The following is a 19,232-nucleotide window of genomic DNA, read 5'->3' as shown; positions in this document are numbered from 1 at the left end:
GGTGTAGACTCAGCGGCTTAAAATTGTTAAGTTTGTTTCTTGTTACCAATTTAATAGATGTTAGTCATGCATAAACTTTACGATCACTATGAACACTTTTGTTTCTACGATTCTCTGGGACTTACTGCCATTGTTATTTTGTTTCGATATTTCGTCACTCGCGACCACGGCGTCTGCAATGTCGCCAAAAATCGGAAGTTCTAAAATAAAAATCGTGGCAAGTCCCAAAAAATCAAAAATATTGTAAAAAAAATACTTATTTATTATAAGTTTTTAAACTTTTCTGGTCATTATATTACTATCAATTATTATTATGTAATTATGTGTAAGTATCTATTATTTATATGTCAAACGGGATATGTGTGTGTGTGTGTGTGTGTGTTCGCGAGTTTTATTCACAGAAATATGAAAGAAACGCGCTTATACGTGAAGATTTTTTTTTGTATGGGAATTGCAATGGGAACAGTGCAGCCTAGATGATAAAGAACAGTATACGATACAATCGATACAGAGTCATCTAGCGGCAAACGCGAGAACTAGGTTGAAATGCCGAATTTCCCATACAAAATGAAGTTAAAATTTACGCCCGTTATTGCGAGACGGATTAAACAAAACTCGCACTAGGCCTTCCGTACATAATTGTGTTCGCTCGCAAACAAAAAAAGGAAGAAAAACTGACTTCAAAAATAATGACAAGGACTACAACGTAAAAACACGAAAAAATAATCAAGTAAATACGTATTATTAGATATTACACAAAAGTACCTTATCTCTATTAAATTGAAATGGGACCACATGACAAGCCTCAGCTTTCGATTAAGAAATAAATCATCCTTTACACCTGGTACACCTGGTACACTCAGTAAAAGGATATGATGAAAAACTTAAAAAAATACAGTCGAATTGAGAACCCCTTCTTTTTGAAGTTGGTAAAAACAAAAATAAATAAAATTTAAAAGTATTTAGTACTATAACAATATATCCATATAACGTTGTAACTGAAGGTCGTAAGAAGGTGAGGTGAGGTGTAAAAAAGGATAACTTATTGTCCCGTTACGCTCATTGTACGGTGGCGCCGTATCTATCTCTCTTCCACTCGATTGGCGTATGCTTCCGAGGAGATGTTTTGTTATGACGTTGTCACGTTAAACTATCGTCCGTAAACTATCTTTACGGACCACCATTTTTTTTAAATGCTAGTGTAATGTTTAAGCTTCCGTCTCTAAGTCGGCTTCTATTTCCTCTGGTGTTCTCAAGTCGATGGCGAAGCGTTTCTTCAAGCTCGGTGGCTTTTCGTCGATTTCTGCAAAAAAAAAACAAATAAATTAAAAAAAAGTGCGTACGTACAAAGTACACATGTCAGAAGTGAAACTTCTTTGGCAAACTAATTTTTAAGTTTCGTTTATATTTATATAAACCTAAAACTTTAATTTTCCAGCGCCATCTATTTAGTTTGCAATGTAATACTGTCGACATTCATGTAACCTTTGTAGTTTCTATAGTACGCGCTAGGTGGCTCTGTTGTTCGACAAAAACGTTGCACATCTTCGTGACGCTAATATTATTATTGCGTTTCATCCGTAAAAATTTTACCCTCATACACCTAAAGAAGTTTCAATTCAAAAAGAATACGAATGACTTCAAACATACAAAAGATTATAATGAAACGACTTTTTTAACGGGAGCTCCTTCCGTGACCATGGTTGCTGAAAGTATCCGAAATGTTGGGCATTTATAAAACTTAATAAACCTCGACAAAATCCGAAAAAGCTGTTTCATTATAATTAGTGAAATTCAACAATATACAAAAGATTTGAAAATATCAATATGATAGAAATGAAAAATTGAATTATGTTATGTAATATATGAAAGGGTTAAAAGGAAATAGTTTATATATGTATATATTTATAATCAAGGCGTGTATTCTTCTACGTTTTAAATGTAGTATCTATATATAATATTAAGCTGAAGATTATGTTCTCAAATTATGTTGATTTTTTAGATAGTCCAATTACTGAGGAAGGCCATAGGCTATATAATATTATAGTAAGTATTTTCCTCAAATTAACGCAGGCGAAACCGCGCGTTGCCGCTAGTAATAAAATACTGTGCCAATATTAAGTAGGTTCCTACATAATTGTATTATATGAGCTTTTGTGTATATATGTTTTGGCGTGCTAACCTAGTATAGTAGAGCCCTATGGAAACAATTTCGTAAACCTCATTATAATGAAACAACTTTTTTGGATTGTATCGCGGTGTATTAGGTTTTTTAGATCCCCGTTAGCATTAGGAGCCCACGATCATCCCGTAACCATGGTTGCTGTAAATTATCCGAAACGTTGGGCATCTAGAAAACTTAATAATCTGCGATAAAATCCGAAAAAGTTGTCACATTTGTCCATGTTTTTATGAAGTTTATGGGACTTTTTCCATAGGGTATCACTAATTCCGCACTAAATACTACGGATTTATCTGAAAAACTTCATTTAGAGTTAGACAAACTATCAATTATAAGCTACAAATTAGAGTTGGCACAATGATGTATCAAATCGACAGAAATTGATTTAAGAAGACTAATGCTTTGTAAGCAAGACATAACACTAAGGGCCTGTATCACCAGTTGTGGATAACTATTCGAATGACGATATCCAGCAGATAAACGTTTTTGATGTATTATTCTTTTTCACGCTCAAATTTCATTGTATTTATAAGATCCCATTTGCAAAAATGAATCTAAAAGCTGGAATTTATTATTGAGGTGAAACAGGTTTAATGGCCTATTCTAGCTCCTGCTGCTAAGGCTAATCGTTACTTATTTGCAGGATAAACGTTATCTACAACTGGTGAAATAGCCCTTAAGCTTGTACTACAAAGAATAGGAAGTTACGATTGGTAGTAGAAGGACAGATTCAGAAGGAATAGAAGATTATAATTATTGGGTCCACTTACAATGCGTATGTATCTTAATTTCAATTACGCGGTTCTATCATCGTTTCAATATGTAACGGATAAACTGAAAATTTAGGGATTATGTTAGATAATTATTTTAATAATGTTATGAAGAGAATAGTTTTAATGCCTCGTTTGTTTATAGTGGATACACTCAAAGGCTACTGGTCCAATTTTAAAAATTTTGAATCTAGGAGAATGCTACCTTAGCACTGAGTGGTATAGGCTAAACGGAATAGCTATAACAGTCAACGCTGGCGGAAATCTAGCATATTATATACCTTATAATAGTAATCAAAATCAAAATCAAAAATAGCTATATTCAAATAGGCTCCAAGAGCATTTTCGAATCGTCATTTTACATATTTTATTATACATGCGAATACCATGACCCAGAAAGGAAACGTTTACTTTGCGTAGTCGGAAACTTGGAGTTACAATTTTGTTATTCCTTCTCGTGTTTACAATGCGATTATTACTATTTCAAAACAATGAATATTTTGGTAAATATACATAATATTGTGATAAATATACTGCGACGCAATTGTTAATCAGTCTACCTTTTGGGAAACATCCTGTAGGGAGACTCGAGCTCCAAGATCGTAAATGACGCGAATAGCCCTTTTTTGCAAGATAAATATAGATAATATATAATACTCTCATAGCCTGTTTCATCAGTTGCGGATCAGAGTTTTTGATCTATTATTTTTTTACCATTGAACTCCATTTTATTTACGAGTTATTTCATAAATTTCTAAGTCTATCCTTGAGAGATATTGTATAATACAGTTTCGGAAATCATAAAAATAATTATTACAATTTGACAATGATAGCTTTATATAATTTTAGTAGATGACCCCGCAAACGTTGTTTTGCCATATATGTTATTAACCCCTTTAATCTCCACCCTCCCTTTAGGGCTTAAGTGAATGAAGAGTAGATTGACCGATTCTCAGACCTACTCGATATGCACGCAAAATTTCATAAAACTTGGTCCAGCCGTTTCGGAGGAATATGGTAACTAACATTGTGATAAGAGAATTTTATATGTGATAAAATAGAGAGAATAAGAGATATATAAAAATATTACATATATTCGAAATGGTAATGTAAATAAGACCGCCTTTGCATTTATGTAATTTTCAAATGTGCTATAAAGTATTCAATAAATAAAAATATAATTTTTATATTAATTAAAAAGTTATTTATGAATTATATTTATATTATTATTATCATTTGTGTATTATTTCGTACCTGCAGTTTGCATTTCTTTTACTCGTCTTGAGTAATCTTGGAAGGCCGCTGCCAGTGCATATGTAAGTCGTCGAGCTGCGTTTCTGCAAACATTTAAAATAAATGAATTTATAATTGACAGACAACATGTTACTAATTTTGTGCTAAAACACGGTTTTTATATTATTTTTCAAAAGAGTAACTGCGAAGTTTCTTGCCGATTCTTCTCTGCAGACTCTACATTCCGAATCGGTGGTAGCTTTACTTTTACAAAAATAATAATTTCGACGATTCGAAAGTGCTCATGGGCCTATTTGAATAAAGCTGTTTTTGATTTTTTCACAATTTAATCAGAAAAATCACAGTGCTGGGCATAGGCATCTTTCTCCATGTAGGAGAAGGATTGTAGCTTAATCCAGACAAACAGACAGGCAGGCATAATATATATAAATAAAAATTAATTGCTAAGTGTTGTGATAAAGTTGGAGGACGGTTGGACCAATTATAGTCAATTCTTTTCTAAGCCTTTTTAATGTTTTGTAGACAGTTCATATGAACATTGACATTCAGAAATTTCACGGAAATTTAGAAATTTTAAGAAAAAATAATTATCTTATTTAAACGGTACGTATTTGGAAATACGCAAGACTGGACAAAGTTTCTCTGGTCAGCTAATATTTTAATGAGGGGTTCACCTGTGGTTTTTTAGTAACTTTCAAACCCAAGCCCCTTCTGGTGAGATGTGGTGAGTTTTTAGACTACCTGCATACTCAAAAATTATAGGTTTTTTTAGTGCAAAGTATATTCAAATTTTTTGGATATTATCTTTAAATACAGATTCAAACATCAGTCTCTAGTACCTTACTGCTGGGCCTAGACCTCTTTCCCTATGTAGGAGAAGTATTAGAGCTTAATCTACCATGCTGCTCCAATGTGGGTTGGCGGAGTCAGGTGTTTATGATAACAACCGGGACCAGCAGCTTAACGTGCTCTCTGAGGCAGGGAGCAAGGACTGCACAAACACACAGATCACAGCAAATATCAAATAAAAAATTCTGGTATAATTTGATTTAATTTTGGAAAATTAAGCATCGTGGTACAAATTTCCAGACTGACATTAAGGTTGCAGGGGTTTTTTTTTGGTTAATTTAAAAATCGCGGTTTGAACGAGAAGTAATTACACCATATATCTCTCATTACAGTTTTTCCCCCTCCTTGTGATATGTCGTGATTTTTCGTCAAACCCCCACTCTTCCTATCGATACCCACGTGATAAGATGACCCCAAATCGATGTAAATATATTAAAGTGTACTTTAAACATTTTTCTCATGACTTTTTTAATGAATGTTCATTTGTCAAACATTAATAGTTAATATGAAACACAAAAGGTGTCAAGGCTATTTATTGTACAATGTTAATTGAGTTTATATTGATGGTGATCTGCTATTCCGATTTCGTGAATTCAAGGTTTTGGGAACTATTGTTTGTGATTTGATTGGATGAACGTGTTGTTTTACTAGAGATTGTTGAGATATGAACAGATTATATATATAGGTTCGGGGCTTATAACGATACTTGTCTTTATTTTTAACTACCTGTGCCCGAGACTTCGTCCGCGTGGAATTTAACAAAGAAGTCATTGTTCAGTTCGCAGAGTTATAAAATAAGTAAATTTCTAAAATAAAAGTAGCCAAGTTACTTTCTATTACATTAGCTATCTGCCAATGAAAGTCCCGTCAAAATCGGTCCAGCCGTTTCAGAGATTAGCCGGAATAAACAGATAGACAGACAGAAAGACGAAAACTGTAAAAAATGTTACTTTGGTATATGTATCGTGTATACTACATCCATATGCATTTAGTAAAAAGCGGTTATTTTAATATTACAAACAGACACTCCAATTTTATTTATTTGTATAGATTTTGAAGTAAAACTTCTATACACGCGCTTGACTTGGGGAGTAAGCTGGTGAATGTGTGGCAAGAGTTACGAAAAGTGTGACCGGACGAGGCGAACGGAAGCTGAGGCTGAGATATGTATAAGTTAGATGGAGCTAAAGAAGTCTTACTTTAGTTGTGTGATTTAAAGCACACTCGTTTATCATGATCATCATCATCATCACAGCAGCCTTTCGCAGTCCACTACTGGACATAGGCCTCCACAAGTTCACACCAAAAATGGCGTGAACTCATTTGTCTTGCCCATATCATCACGCTGGGCAGGCGGGTTGGTGACCGCAGGGCTGGCTTTGTCGCACCGAAGACGCTGCTGCCGGTCTTCGGCCTGTGTATTTCAAAGCCAGTAGTTGGATGGTTACCCCGCCATCGGTCGGCTTTTTAAATTCCAAGGTAGTAGTGGAACTGTGTTATCCCTTAGTCGCCTCGGTTTATCATTATTTTTTACTTATATTATCTATTTTTTTTATAGATCGTGAGTCATAATAAAGATTTTCTGAATCAGTAATAAAATGTGATTTCGTCACACATCAAATTTTCGATAAGAATCTGTGGGAAAAAAAATATAGATTTAGGTCGCTTGATAAAATATTGTTACGAAATTCGTTACGTGAAATATTTGAAGAATACTGTAAAAATCATAAGATACTTTTTTTTTTAAATTAAATATTATATAATTATGTAATAATTATAATAGTTTTTAACAATCGCTTATCAATTGCAATTTATCAGAAGCAATTTCAAAATTACATTCTCTCAACTATTGTTACGGCTAAGTTAACACGTAATCTTTGTATGACTCATACAAAAGTCTATAAAACTTTGAAGTAACTAAAGTAATTTCATTTCACTGATAACAAATGATTGAATATTGATGACTTGTACCTTAAATATTTCGATTGGCGAATTTATATATGTTGAATTTTATCATAAGTCCAGTAACACTAAGAGAACTACAATTTGTGTCGGGGACCCGATATCACAGAACACCACCCACAAACAAACACACACAAATATTGGAACAAACATTTGTCTTCGACTACCAGTTAAAGATAAATGTTTGGTCCAATATTTGTTCAGCGCTACGCTATAGCCCTTATTAAACATTTTTTAAGAATAAGTATGATTTGTGTGGATAATAAAATTTTCATTGCTTCTAATATTGGCAGAATTTCATAGATAAGTTTGTCAATATTACGAAGGAGATAAATAAATAATCTCTTCACACTAATCGGAACCCAGTAGGATTTTCTCCTCTGTCGGGGGTCCAAAAACATACACAATAAACAAATACAAACGCTCATACTACGACAAACATCTATATGGCCTATACACATGTTTGTCACGTGCGGAAATCTAACCGGCAAAGCGCAACAGCAAGTGCTGTGACCGCTACACAAACGCGTTGTCAAGATTGAAAGATGAAGTCGAGATAACAATGCCATTAATCGTTTTTAGTAATTCTACAATACAACAATCATCTTACCTAGATTCACAAACAAACGCGTGACATTCAAAGGGATTCAGACCCTTGACATCAGCGTTGTCCTTCACAATGATCATGGAGAATACCCTCGTGTAGACCAGGTCCTGGACACCGTATGATATTGACTCTATATTGAAGAAGACCGCCATATGCTCGAATTCATTCTTTATTTCTTGATTTATTGTTTCGAGGTGTACTCCGTCCACTGTGATGGTTAGCCTCACTATTGGTAGCACTTGCCCTGCAAAATAATGGGTTGAATTTCATTAGATTAAAACATAATCGTGCAATTTAATGAAACAACTTTTTTCGGATTTTATCGCGGTTTATTATTAACTTTTGATTCCCGACGTTTCGGATAGTTTACAGCAACCATGGTCACGGGAGGACTGAGGTGTCAGACGTCCCAACGTTACAAAGTTATTCGAAACTACCCGACATACATCAATATCTTATATAGTCCTATCTACGTAGAATGTGCTAATTGAGTCTTTAATCTGTGGTGAATTATGCTTGGTTTTTGATTTAATTATATTAATAATGGGGTCCCAAGCAGGTGGTAATTGCCAGCCATCTTCTCTATTGAAATTTGGATGTTTTTTAATTTCAATAGCCTCACGGATCATCCTTGGTTGGAATCGGTGTTCTTTTGCGAGGATCTGTGGTTTATCGAATCTAATATAATGGCTAGCTGTGTCTAGACTGTGTTCACAGATTGATACAATCATAACAAAACATAAACAAAATAACAAAAATTTAACCTTAACCTTATCTCTGTAACAACGGGGTTTACGCGAAAATAGTATGCCGGAGGGGTGAAAATCCACCCTCCTCCCCCCCCCAACCCCCTCTTTCCCCCCAACCACATAAATTAGTTTCCGGGATTGTACATAATAGTCGAGAATTCGAACAAAGGCGTCGAACATGTGTCGAAGTTAAAGAAAAAAAAACAGTAAAATGTAAATACTGTGACACACAGATATTAAAATCACAAACGCACAGACTATAATAAATATTAGTATGAAATGAAAAAGCAAAATCAAAAATTATCAACCAACTTCAAAAAAAAAGAGGAGGTTACTCAATTCGACCGTATATATATTAATGTATGTCGGGGATAACTCCGTCGTTTATGAACCGATTGATAATTCTTTTTTTTGTTGGAAAGGAGAAATCCTAAGGATGGTGCCATGGTAAGGAAACCAGGATCTGATGATGGAATCCCAGAGAAATCGAGGGTAACACTAGAAAATTATAGTGACGACTAGTGCGGTTGTTAATCTTTTTCGTCTACTTACGTTGTATTACTTGTCGATGTAATTGAAGTCGGTTTTTTTCGTTTGCGAGCAAACATAATTATTTAAATAAGATTCAAACGCTCTTTTGAATCGTTATTTTACACATTAAAATTGTATTTGATTTTTATACTATATATGTGTTCAAGAAATAAAATCAATTTAACTAACCGATCGTCTGCTGGCCATTAATAGGAATACGAGTAGGCCATATCACATAAGGTCATAAACCTCCAATTGTTAAAATATAACTTTAAAATTCACAGTCATTGCGTATAATTACTTATTTGTAAGTAACAAATTTCCCATTTTTTTACAATTACTTGAAATATTCGATAAAATGGCTAATAATTGTAAGCAGAACGGTTGATTTATATAGAAGGCATTATTGTTTTTCTCTAATACCTTAATGATGCCATAGTAATGTCATTATGTCGTCATAGTGATTGTTTGATGAAAATAGATTTAAATTGTTCACACTCAACTGCCCTCAGTAAGATGCAAATCCTGTGTTGAGGGATCCAGAAAGACACACAAGTACAAATACCCAGACCGCGACCCACAATACTTGTATGGCAAATGCAAATATTTGTCAGTCCGTTCCTATGATTACTGCGCCAAAATCGTGACACTCTAAATCTAGGTGACCATCCTTAGATGTTCATCAATATTTAGATTGTCTTGATCACCATCTTAATCTAGATGACTATCTTAATCTAGATAATATCTTTAACGTGTTTAAGAAAATAAATAATAAATAAATATCTATAACATACACACACAGTCATCTGTTCCTAAGCTAAGCAACCTAATGCTTGTGTTATAGATAACAGCTGACAGATATAGCTACATATTTTTTTTCTATAAATACATATTAACAATACCTATATATAAATAAATCTTTCCGAAGACCTACAAAAGTTATACCTGCATAAACGCAAATATAAAAGATCACTAAAAGAACAAAACATTAATTGAAATCTTTAAATGTTTAATAGTCTTAACTTTGGTCATTACCTTAGTTTAGATTTAATTGCTATAATATGGTACGGTACGGTATAGATATTAAAATATGGTATGCGATCCGGCGGCTTGTCTGGATAAACTCTTGTGAGTTTTCGTGGCAGGCCTATGAATATGTTTTTTTTTTTTTTAATGACAAATAGGCAGGCATTTGACCACAATCTCACCTGATTTTAAGTGACGATGCGGTCGAAGGTGGAGCATGCCTGCCTAATAACAGCCTATTCACTCTGGCCTTGAAGGCACCCAGATTGTATCGTTCGGGAAACACAGACGCAGGCAACGAGTTCCATTTCTTAGCTGTGCGCATCAGGAAAGTAGTGCCAGAGCGTTTTGTGCGCGTAGGTGGCATATCGTTATAATAATTGTGTAATAAGTATTTTAAGTATGTGTTTTTTGTATTTTTGAACAAATAAAAAATATATATAAATATTTGTACCATACCTGGAGGTAGGGCTTTCGCTGCAGCCACCATCAAATCAACAGGCTTCCTCGTGTGTTTGATACCCCATAGGCCTCTTGCATCGCTCTGCCCCAAGTATTTTACCTGTAAATTATAATTACAAACCTTTTTTAGCTGACACCCAGAAGACACAGAATGTGTGTCCTACACAATAGTTTATTTAATGAAATAGATATGTTCTCGTGCTCCCGTGCTCTTTTTAAAACTAAAGTTAGGAAGTTATTTACTTGGATCAATTAGTTGCCTTGGTGTTTTCATTAGCTCTAGACTATTAATAGTAATAACTAATCATCATTACTGTCCTTGCTGTAAATCTTATCCCTATGTTCTTAGTGAGACATAAAGGGGACAATTTGTATCTATTTTTTTTCTGTTTTATGCTACGCTGTTATTCTGTAATTGTTTTTGTACCGTTCTCCAAATACATAAATAAATAATAAATAAATAGACACAAGACTTACTCGTATATATTGAATGTTATTTTATTGATAAATAGTAGTTGAAATATGTTTGTTGATTTGTTTAAATTATTAGTATTTATTTGATAAATAGTTGTTTTAATAAACATATACAGTCAATTATTTCCTCGAAACTTCGTAAAATGCATTAGGGATTTATATTATGAATATTCGCGAACGTCAGCTGCGACTACGTGTGTGGGGCGGGCAGTGGAGACATGGAGAAAAAAAAAAGTTTTTTTTTGTCATTTCCCCCCACTTTAAAATTTGTCGGATTATAGTTTCCCTAATACCATTGAGGCTGCATACTTTAGGACTTGACTTTAAGATATGACTTGACGTTAAATAATTTACCTACTCTGTTACATGTATTTTAGTTGTATAATATAACAATCTCTGATATCATCACATCACATCAGCCTTTCGCAGTCCACTACTGGACATAGGCCTCCACAAGTTTAGGCTAAAAATGGCGTGAACTCATGTGTTTTGCTCATAGTCACCACGCTGGGCAGGCGGGTTGGTGATCGCAGGGCTGGCTTTGTCGCACCGAAGACGCTGCTGCCCATCTTCGACCTGTGTATTTCAAAGCCAGCAGTTGGATGGTTATCCCGCCATCGGTCGGCTTTTAAGTTCCAAGGTAGTAGTAGAACTGTGTTATCCCTTAGTCGTCTCTTACGATACCCACGGGAAGAGACGGGGTAGCTATTATATAATGCCGTAACCACACAGCAATCTCTGATAAAACAATATATTTTAATTTTAATTGAAACTGTTTAAATGTTAGACGTTTAACTGAGGTAGGGCACAGCAGGAAATATCCTGCTCAAAATCTGGAGCTGCCCAACTGGGGATGTACCTAGGTCTTACAGAAGATCACAGCTAAATAATACTGCTTTCAAGCAGCGTTGTAATCCTGTCGTGAGTAAGGTGACCAGAGCTCCTGGAGAGAACTCGGGGTAGGTTCGGCAACTCGCTTGCGATCCTTCTGGTGTTGCAGGCGCCTATAGGCTACAGTAATCGCTTACCACCAGGTGAACCGTAAGCTTGTTTGGCGGCCTAGCTATATAAAAAAAATTACGTCAATTTTTTTTGTAAATAAATGAAAAAACGAATAAGTACAAGTAAATATTAGGTATTACTATATACAATACTAAACTATGAATCGTTACTCTATTGTTAGTGTGTATGACATATTTATTTACACGTCCATAATAAAAAAAAACATATAATCCAGATCGTTCCACCATGACCGTATGGCAACCGGAAGTGACGTCACCGCGGCAATTATTATGTCCGTCATTGTTGTTGTAATATGAAGCACAGTGAAAGTTATTATGTATAATAATAATAAAATAGTTTGTACGTTTGAACGTATGCCTATCACGTTTGATTATGTATGCTTATAATAAAAATGTAATATAATTCTGTACTTCGAAGATATTGGATACAGAAGATCACAGCTAAATAATACTGTTTTCAAGCAGTATAGTGTTCCTGTTGGTGAGTAAGGTGACCAGAGCTCCTGGGGGGATTGGGGATTGGGTCGGCAACGCGCTTGCGATGCTTCTGGTGTTGCAGGCGTCTATAAGCTACGGTAATCTCTTACCATCTGGTGAGCCGTACGCTTGTTTGCCGACCTAGTGACATAAAAAAAAAAAAAAAAAAAAATACTGTTTTCAAGCAGTATTGTGTTCCTGTTGGTGAGTAAGGTGACCAGAGCTCCTGGGGGGATTGGGGATTGGGTCGGCAACGCGCTTGCGATGCTTCTGGTGTTGCAGGCGTCTATAAGCTACGGTAATCTCTTACCATCTGGTAAGCCGTACGCTTGTTTGTCGACGTAGTGGTATAAAAAAAATATTGGATGTGATTAATAATTTTTAATGACTCAAAAAAAAGGAAGTGCTGATTCAAACATTTTTTTATATGTACATATATATACTCATAACTTTTAACTGGGAGTACCGATTTTGATTATTTTTTCATTCGAAAAGTGATGCTTGTCGTGTGATTATATCTCTGAAGACTTAAAATTGTAACTAAAACAAGAACAGCAGTAATCCCCGTAGGGAACCCTAAAACTTAGTTGTGTGTGTGTTTTGTATGTGTGTGAAAAGGGCTTCACACGATTTATATTAATGTCAAACGAATTAACCTCTACTGTGTCAATACGTGATTACACGGTCTGTCTCTTCGTTTATTAGGTCTTTAACCTATTGTTATAGTGACGGAATATGTATTTATTATATAACTAGCATTTACCCGCGGCTTCGCTCGCATTAAATTTTTTTTTATGAAAAGCATCCTATGTTACTTCTAATACCTCTAACAATATGTGTACAAAGTTGTATGATGATCGGTTGATTAGTTTTCGCATGAAAGCGTAGCAAACAAACTTACATTCACATTTATAATATTAGTAGGGATATCGGCGGTTTGATGTTCCTCTGGTTAGGGGAAATTATACTGCAAATACTAATAACTATAATTATAAATTTAATCACCAAATATGCCACTGCTGGGCATAGGCCTCTTTTCCCCATGTAGGAGAAGGTTCAGAGCTTAATCCACCACGCTGCTCCAATTCGGGTTGACGGATATATTCCCTACTATGAGTAACGATTGATATCAGGTGTAGATGATAAGAACCGGGACCGACGGCTTAACGTGCTCTTTGAGGTACAGTGGGTAGACCCACAAGGACTGCTCAAACACTCAGACCACGGTAAAATTCTGTATGGCCAATACAAATGTTTGTCATGTGCGGGGATCGAACCCGCAACCGTCAGCGCAACTCGTCAATTTTTAACACAGTTTAATACAGTGGCTATATTATAATTAAACAACTTTATCGGATTTTATCGCGGTTTTTCAGTTAAGTTTTTTAGATGCTAGACGTGTCGGATACTTTACAACCACCATGGTCACGGGAGGACTGAGGTGTCAGATGTCCTAACGTTACAAAGTTATTCGAAACTACCCGACATACATCAATATTTTAGTTAGAAAACAGCAGTGGCTATATTTATTAATTGTTTAAAGGAGTTGGAAACGAAAATGAGAGAGACCTTTCTGGTACCTGTATCATAACATAACATAACAACACCCTTTATTGTACACCAAAACAGTAATAATACATAGCAAATTGATTTTAACAAAGTATCATAAGGTAATAATTGTGTTTGCAGGCAAACGAAGAAAAACCGACTTCAATTATATCGACAAGTAATACAACGTAGGTAGACGAAAAAATAGTCAAGTAAATACGCATTATCCAAGATTACTCCAAAAGAGATCTCGATGAACTTTAAATGTGACCACATGATAAACATCGGCTTTCGATTAAATAAAAAAAATCATTAAAATCGGTACACCCAGTAAAAAGTTATGCGGATTTTCGAGAGTTTCTCTCGATTTCTCTGTTATCCCATCATCAGATCCTGGTTTCCTTATCGTGGTACCAAACTCTCCTCCTCCAATATCTCCTTTCCAACAAAAAAAAAGAATTATCAAAATCGGTTCATAAACGACGGAGTTATCCCCGAACATACATAAAAAAATATATATACGGTCGAATTGAGTAACCTCCTCCTTTTTTTGAAGTCGGTTAAAAAAGGAGAATGAAATTTGAAAAATATTGCTTTTGACCTTATTTATTTTTATACGTGTACTATTCCATAACTTTATACTGCGTGTACTGATTTTGATGATTCTTTTTGTCATCGAAAGCTGTCATGTAGTGTAGTCATGTCGTATTTAAATTTGATCGAAATCTGACAAGTAATTTTTGAGATATAATAATAATAATTAAATTGTTTTTTTTTTTGGATTAATTCCATTTCGAAAAGTTTTATCTGTAATCAGTACCTTATTTATCAAATAAGTATTATCGGTGTATTATTCAGAAAAGTAAGATTAATTAATTCTACTAATATGCCGATACCTACTCGTAACTTTACGTCAATATTTTTATGTAACAGGTTCAGAGTCCCTAGTGTTAGTTTTGTTTAATCCGCCTCGCAATAACGGGCGTAAATTTTAACTTCATTTTGTATGGGAAATTCGGCATTTCAACCTAGTCCTCGCGTTTGCCGCTAGATGACTCTGTATCGATTGTATCGCATACTATTCTTTATCGTCTAGGCTGCAGTGTTTAAATTCCCATACAAAATAATCTTCACGTATAAACGCGTTTCTGTCATGTTTCTGTGAATGAAACTCGCACTAGGCACTCAGTTCTGTTTATAGAAGATAATTGAAGTAAAACTTACTAAGCTTTACTTGGGGAGTATACTGGTAAATGCGTGACGAGAGCGTTACGAAAACTGTGATCGAATGAGGAGAACGGAAATTGAGAGGGAGATATAAGTTAGTGAAGATATAAAGAGAGTGAGTTACGTTTCGCGAATCGTTTTTTTTTTAAATAAATATATAAATAACAATTAATAGTTTTACACTCAGCGGAACTCACTCGGATTAACTCTATTGTTGTGGTTCCGGAAACATACACAATAAAAAAGCACAAACGCCCAGACAACAAATATATGTATGGCGAATACAAATATAATTATGCCACGTGCGACGAACGAACCCGCAACCATCAGCGCAAAGATAAACCAGTCCTGGACCGTTATGCCCAAGCGTCGTCATAAAAAAACATTTTGAAACAAATAATTGTGTAATTCATTCATTGAAATGTTTTTAAAAAGAACGAAAATTAAAAATGGCGGACGGTAGACATTTTGATGAAATTTTTGTGAATGAGTTTGTTAGTGTGATTGCATATTACGTATTAGCATAGAATTACCGACCATATGTTAGATTTTGTAATTTTTCCGCTCCGCATGCGTGAAAAATATTACAAAATAACTTGCAATGGATATAATATCATTGAGTATATCGAAATACTACGCTGTGCTACGCGGTTTCACTCGCGTATATTTCCATACTCTGGGAATGTCGGGATAAAAAGTTCCCTATGTATTATTCTAGATCTCCAGCTATGTACCAAGTTTCATTAAAATCAGTCCAGCAGTTTTTGCGTGAAATAGTAAGAAACATACACACATACGTACATAAATTTATTATTATTAAATTATTATTACATATATCTGATCTCACAAACTTAAGCATTTATAATATTAGTCTAAAGTCTTCTTAGCAGTCGTTTGTTAATCACGTGAAATTCGAAAGGGGGGGGGGGGGTACAGAAGAAATTCGAAGTATTGTAAAGACCCTATCTAACCACCCCGGGCGCTATAATAAGATATCCGTTGTGTTTATTTTTCGTCAAACGTGCGATTTCTAAACCAAGAATCAACAAACAAGCTATGAAATTTTGCCGCCCCTAGTAACCTCAGAATACCATATTTCCTAATAGAAGTCGAGTCAGGCGCGGATCCAGCCTTCAAAAAGTTGTGGTCACAGCCACCCGAAAAATGGCCAAGTGCTAGTCGCAATAATTTCAGCCGATCATTTTTGAGCTCGCCCATTCCATAATTCAATAAGAGAATCTAATCGAGAAACAATATATTTCAGATAACACTTTTTTCGTTATCCATTGTTGTACAAAGGTCGTGGGCATGTCCATTAATTTTCTGTATCTATATAATAATGTTTAAAAAAAAATTAGACATTTGCTGCTCTAGACTCAAGCCTACTCTGCCTACTGGAAGATTCGCACTGATCACGCAAGTAATGGACGGACCTCTATCTACTATTTATCATACAAAAAAAAAAAAATACACTCGAATTGAGAACCTCCTCCTTTTTTGGAAGTCGGTTAAAAATAGTTACAAGTAAATATAAAAGACGAAGGTTTTAAGTTATTCCTGTCATTACAGATTTTATATAACGACTAGCTGCTGTTGACCCGACTTCTTAATAATATTCGTGTCAAATTTGAAGTAAATCCATGCGGTACTTTTTGAGTTTATCCCGGATATACATACAGACTAACAGACAAAAATTCTAAAAACCATATTTTTGGCTTCGGTATCGATTGTAGATTACACCCCAAGTATTCTTTTAAAAAAATATCAATGTACAGTTTTGACTTTCTTACCATTTTATTATATGTATAGATGGAAACGATTAAAAGCAATTTAAGGGCAGCGAAATAATTGCCGTATCATAAGTATTATACGGTTTAAATTATTATAGGAAATCGTTAAAGTCGCAAAAAATCGAACCAATAAATATCAGAATATTGAAATTGTTAACTGTGGATTCTTAGAATTTGATCGTATGATATCTAGTTCTGTCTGGGTGTTTGTGCTGTCCTTGTGGGTCTCCCCACCGTGCCTCGGAGAGCACGTTAAGCCGTCGGTCCCGGCTGTTATCATGTACACCTGATAGCGACCGTCACTCATAGTAGGGAATATATCCGCCAACCCGCATTGGAGCAGCGTCCCCTCATGGGGAAAGAGGCCTATGCCCAGTAGTGGGATATTATAGGCTGAAGCGTAAGCGTATATAAGATGAATGTTTGTCTGTATGTCCTTTATAGAATCATAAACTATGCATTTGATCATATCATGGCAAGAGCCCACAAAGATTTCTGAGTTGGTACGACCAAAAAATTGGAACCAGAAATTGGTGGATTAAGCTCTCATCCGTCTTCTACATGGGGAAAGAGGTCTATGCCCAGTTGTGGGATATTACAGGCTGAAGGGTATGATATCTATTAATATAGATCTATTAATATAGATATCATACGAATTATTCTGGCTGTGTGGCTACGGTATTAAAGAATATAGTCACTCCCTCTTTTCCCGTGGATGTCGCATGAGGTGACTAAGGGATAATACAGTTTCACTACGACCTTGGAACTTAAAAAGCCAACCGATGGCGGGATAACCATTCAACTGCTGGATTTGAAATACATAGGCCGAAGACGGGCAGCAGCGTCTTCGGTGCGACCAAGCCAGCCCTGCCGTCACCAACTCGCCTGCTCAGCGTGGTGACTATGGGCAACACACATGAATTTGCGCCATTTATGGCGCGAACTTGTGAAAGCCTATGTCCAGCAGTGGACTGAAATAGGGTGAACTGACTGACTGACTGACTGATTAGTTATAGTTAAAATAAGCTGTAAGCTATCCTAATAACTAATTGAAAAGAGATAAACGCGAAATATTTTGAAACCGCTAACTGGTGGCAATAACTCGTGCGAACCGTTTGATAGTAACCAAATACCATGGCGTATGGGCGATTGCAGCTTCGGAGCATCACAATGATGCTGTGATCTTAGCAAGGTAATATATTTATTATATTTACGTCTTGCTCACATTTTCAATCTTTAGTAAAATATGTTTTTCAAATACATTATTTAATCTTGTAGTTTATGACACTTGATGTTGAAACATTTTATTCTAAGAAAACGAATTCATTTATCGGACTTAGATAATTAATTTTGGTTTTATATGTGAGAAATTGACTTGGATAGGAAGTAACGTTACTCTTTTTATATAATAGATACTTGTTTATATATATATATATAACGAAGTCTGCCCGGGCAGCTGTATATATATATATATATATATATATTATATATATATATATATATGTGACTTCGTTCTGTCAAAATTTAATAGTAAAAATAATTTTTTAAATTTTTTTGTGTTAAAATCTTCCGTGGGCCTTCAGGTACATACATAAAAAATTAGTCGACTTGGTCGAGACATTCTCGAGTTATACACTTAGAAGCATACATTTTTATATAGATAGATTACAAACCTGAAATGTCATCGGTAAATCTTGTACCAAGACTGGTCCTTCATTATCCGCCATTTTTTTTTCTATCACATAATATTCAAAAAGTTCCTAATTAAATTTTCTTTCACTTGTTATTTCATATTACCTGTAACAAGATATAAATATGGTTATTAAAATAATAATTTTTATTATTCTCAGACAAAAAAGCAAATATATACTTAAATATGGCTGGGTGTAGTAACGCTTGCACTCATAATAAGAATATTTTTTATTGTACACCATTCAAAGATACAAAAAAAAAATTATACAATTAGAGGAAGATGTACAAAGGCGGTCTTATCGCTAAAAGATCGGTTTCTTCCAGACAACCTTTGGGTATAGGACAGCGCATAGAAAAACGGTTCGGAAATGAACAAATATTGTTATATCAATTAGAATAAATCAAGATAGAATATAAAATTATACATTTACCTATACGAACAAAGTATATACAAACATATATTACATATACATTCATGCTGGGCTATGAATGAACACATAAATTGAATGTGCTAATAAGAGTAACTGTCAAGCTTCTTACTGATTGTTCTTAGCTGAGTCTATATTCCAAATCTCTGGTAGGTTTACACTGACATAATATATTCAAAAAT

The 19,232-nt window shown here is 34.8% G+C and overlaps 1 protein-coding gene across 1 annotated transcript; it reads right to left on the bottom strand.

The window, feature by feature from the left end:
* Nucleotides 1-1,208: 1,208 nt before the first annotated feature.
* LOC123667939 (low density lipoprotein receptor adapter protein 1-A) lies at nt 1,209-18,657 on the bottom strand. Its single transcript, XM_045601769.1, has 5 exons — nt 18,604-18,657; nt 10,390-10,492; nt 7,628-7,868; nt 4,207-4,289; nt 1,209-1,303 (listed from the first exon to the last, which is right to left on the bottom strand). The coding sequence occupies exons 1-5, from the start codon at nt 18,655-18,657 to the stop codon at nt 1,209-1,211; spliced, it is 576 nt and encodes a 191-aa protein (XP_045457725.1).
* Nucleotides 18,658-19,232: the final 575 nt, after the last annotated feature.

The sequence above is a fragment of the Melitaea cinxia genome, chromosome 29 (assembly GCF_905220565.1).
Source record: "Melitaea cinxia chromosome 29, ilMelCinx1.1, whole genome shotgun sequence".
NCBI classification, from domain to species: domain Eukaryota; kingdom Metazoa; phylum Arthropoda; class Insecta; order Lepidoptera; family Nymphalidae; genus Melitaea; species Melitaea cinxia.
The sequence above is the reverse complement of the archived record's forward strand: the minus strand, read 5'-3'. Positions and strand labels throughout refer to the sequence as shown.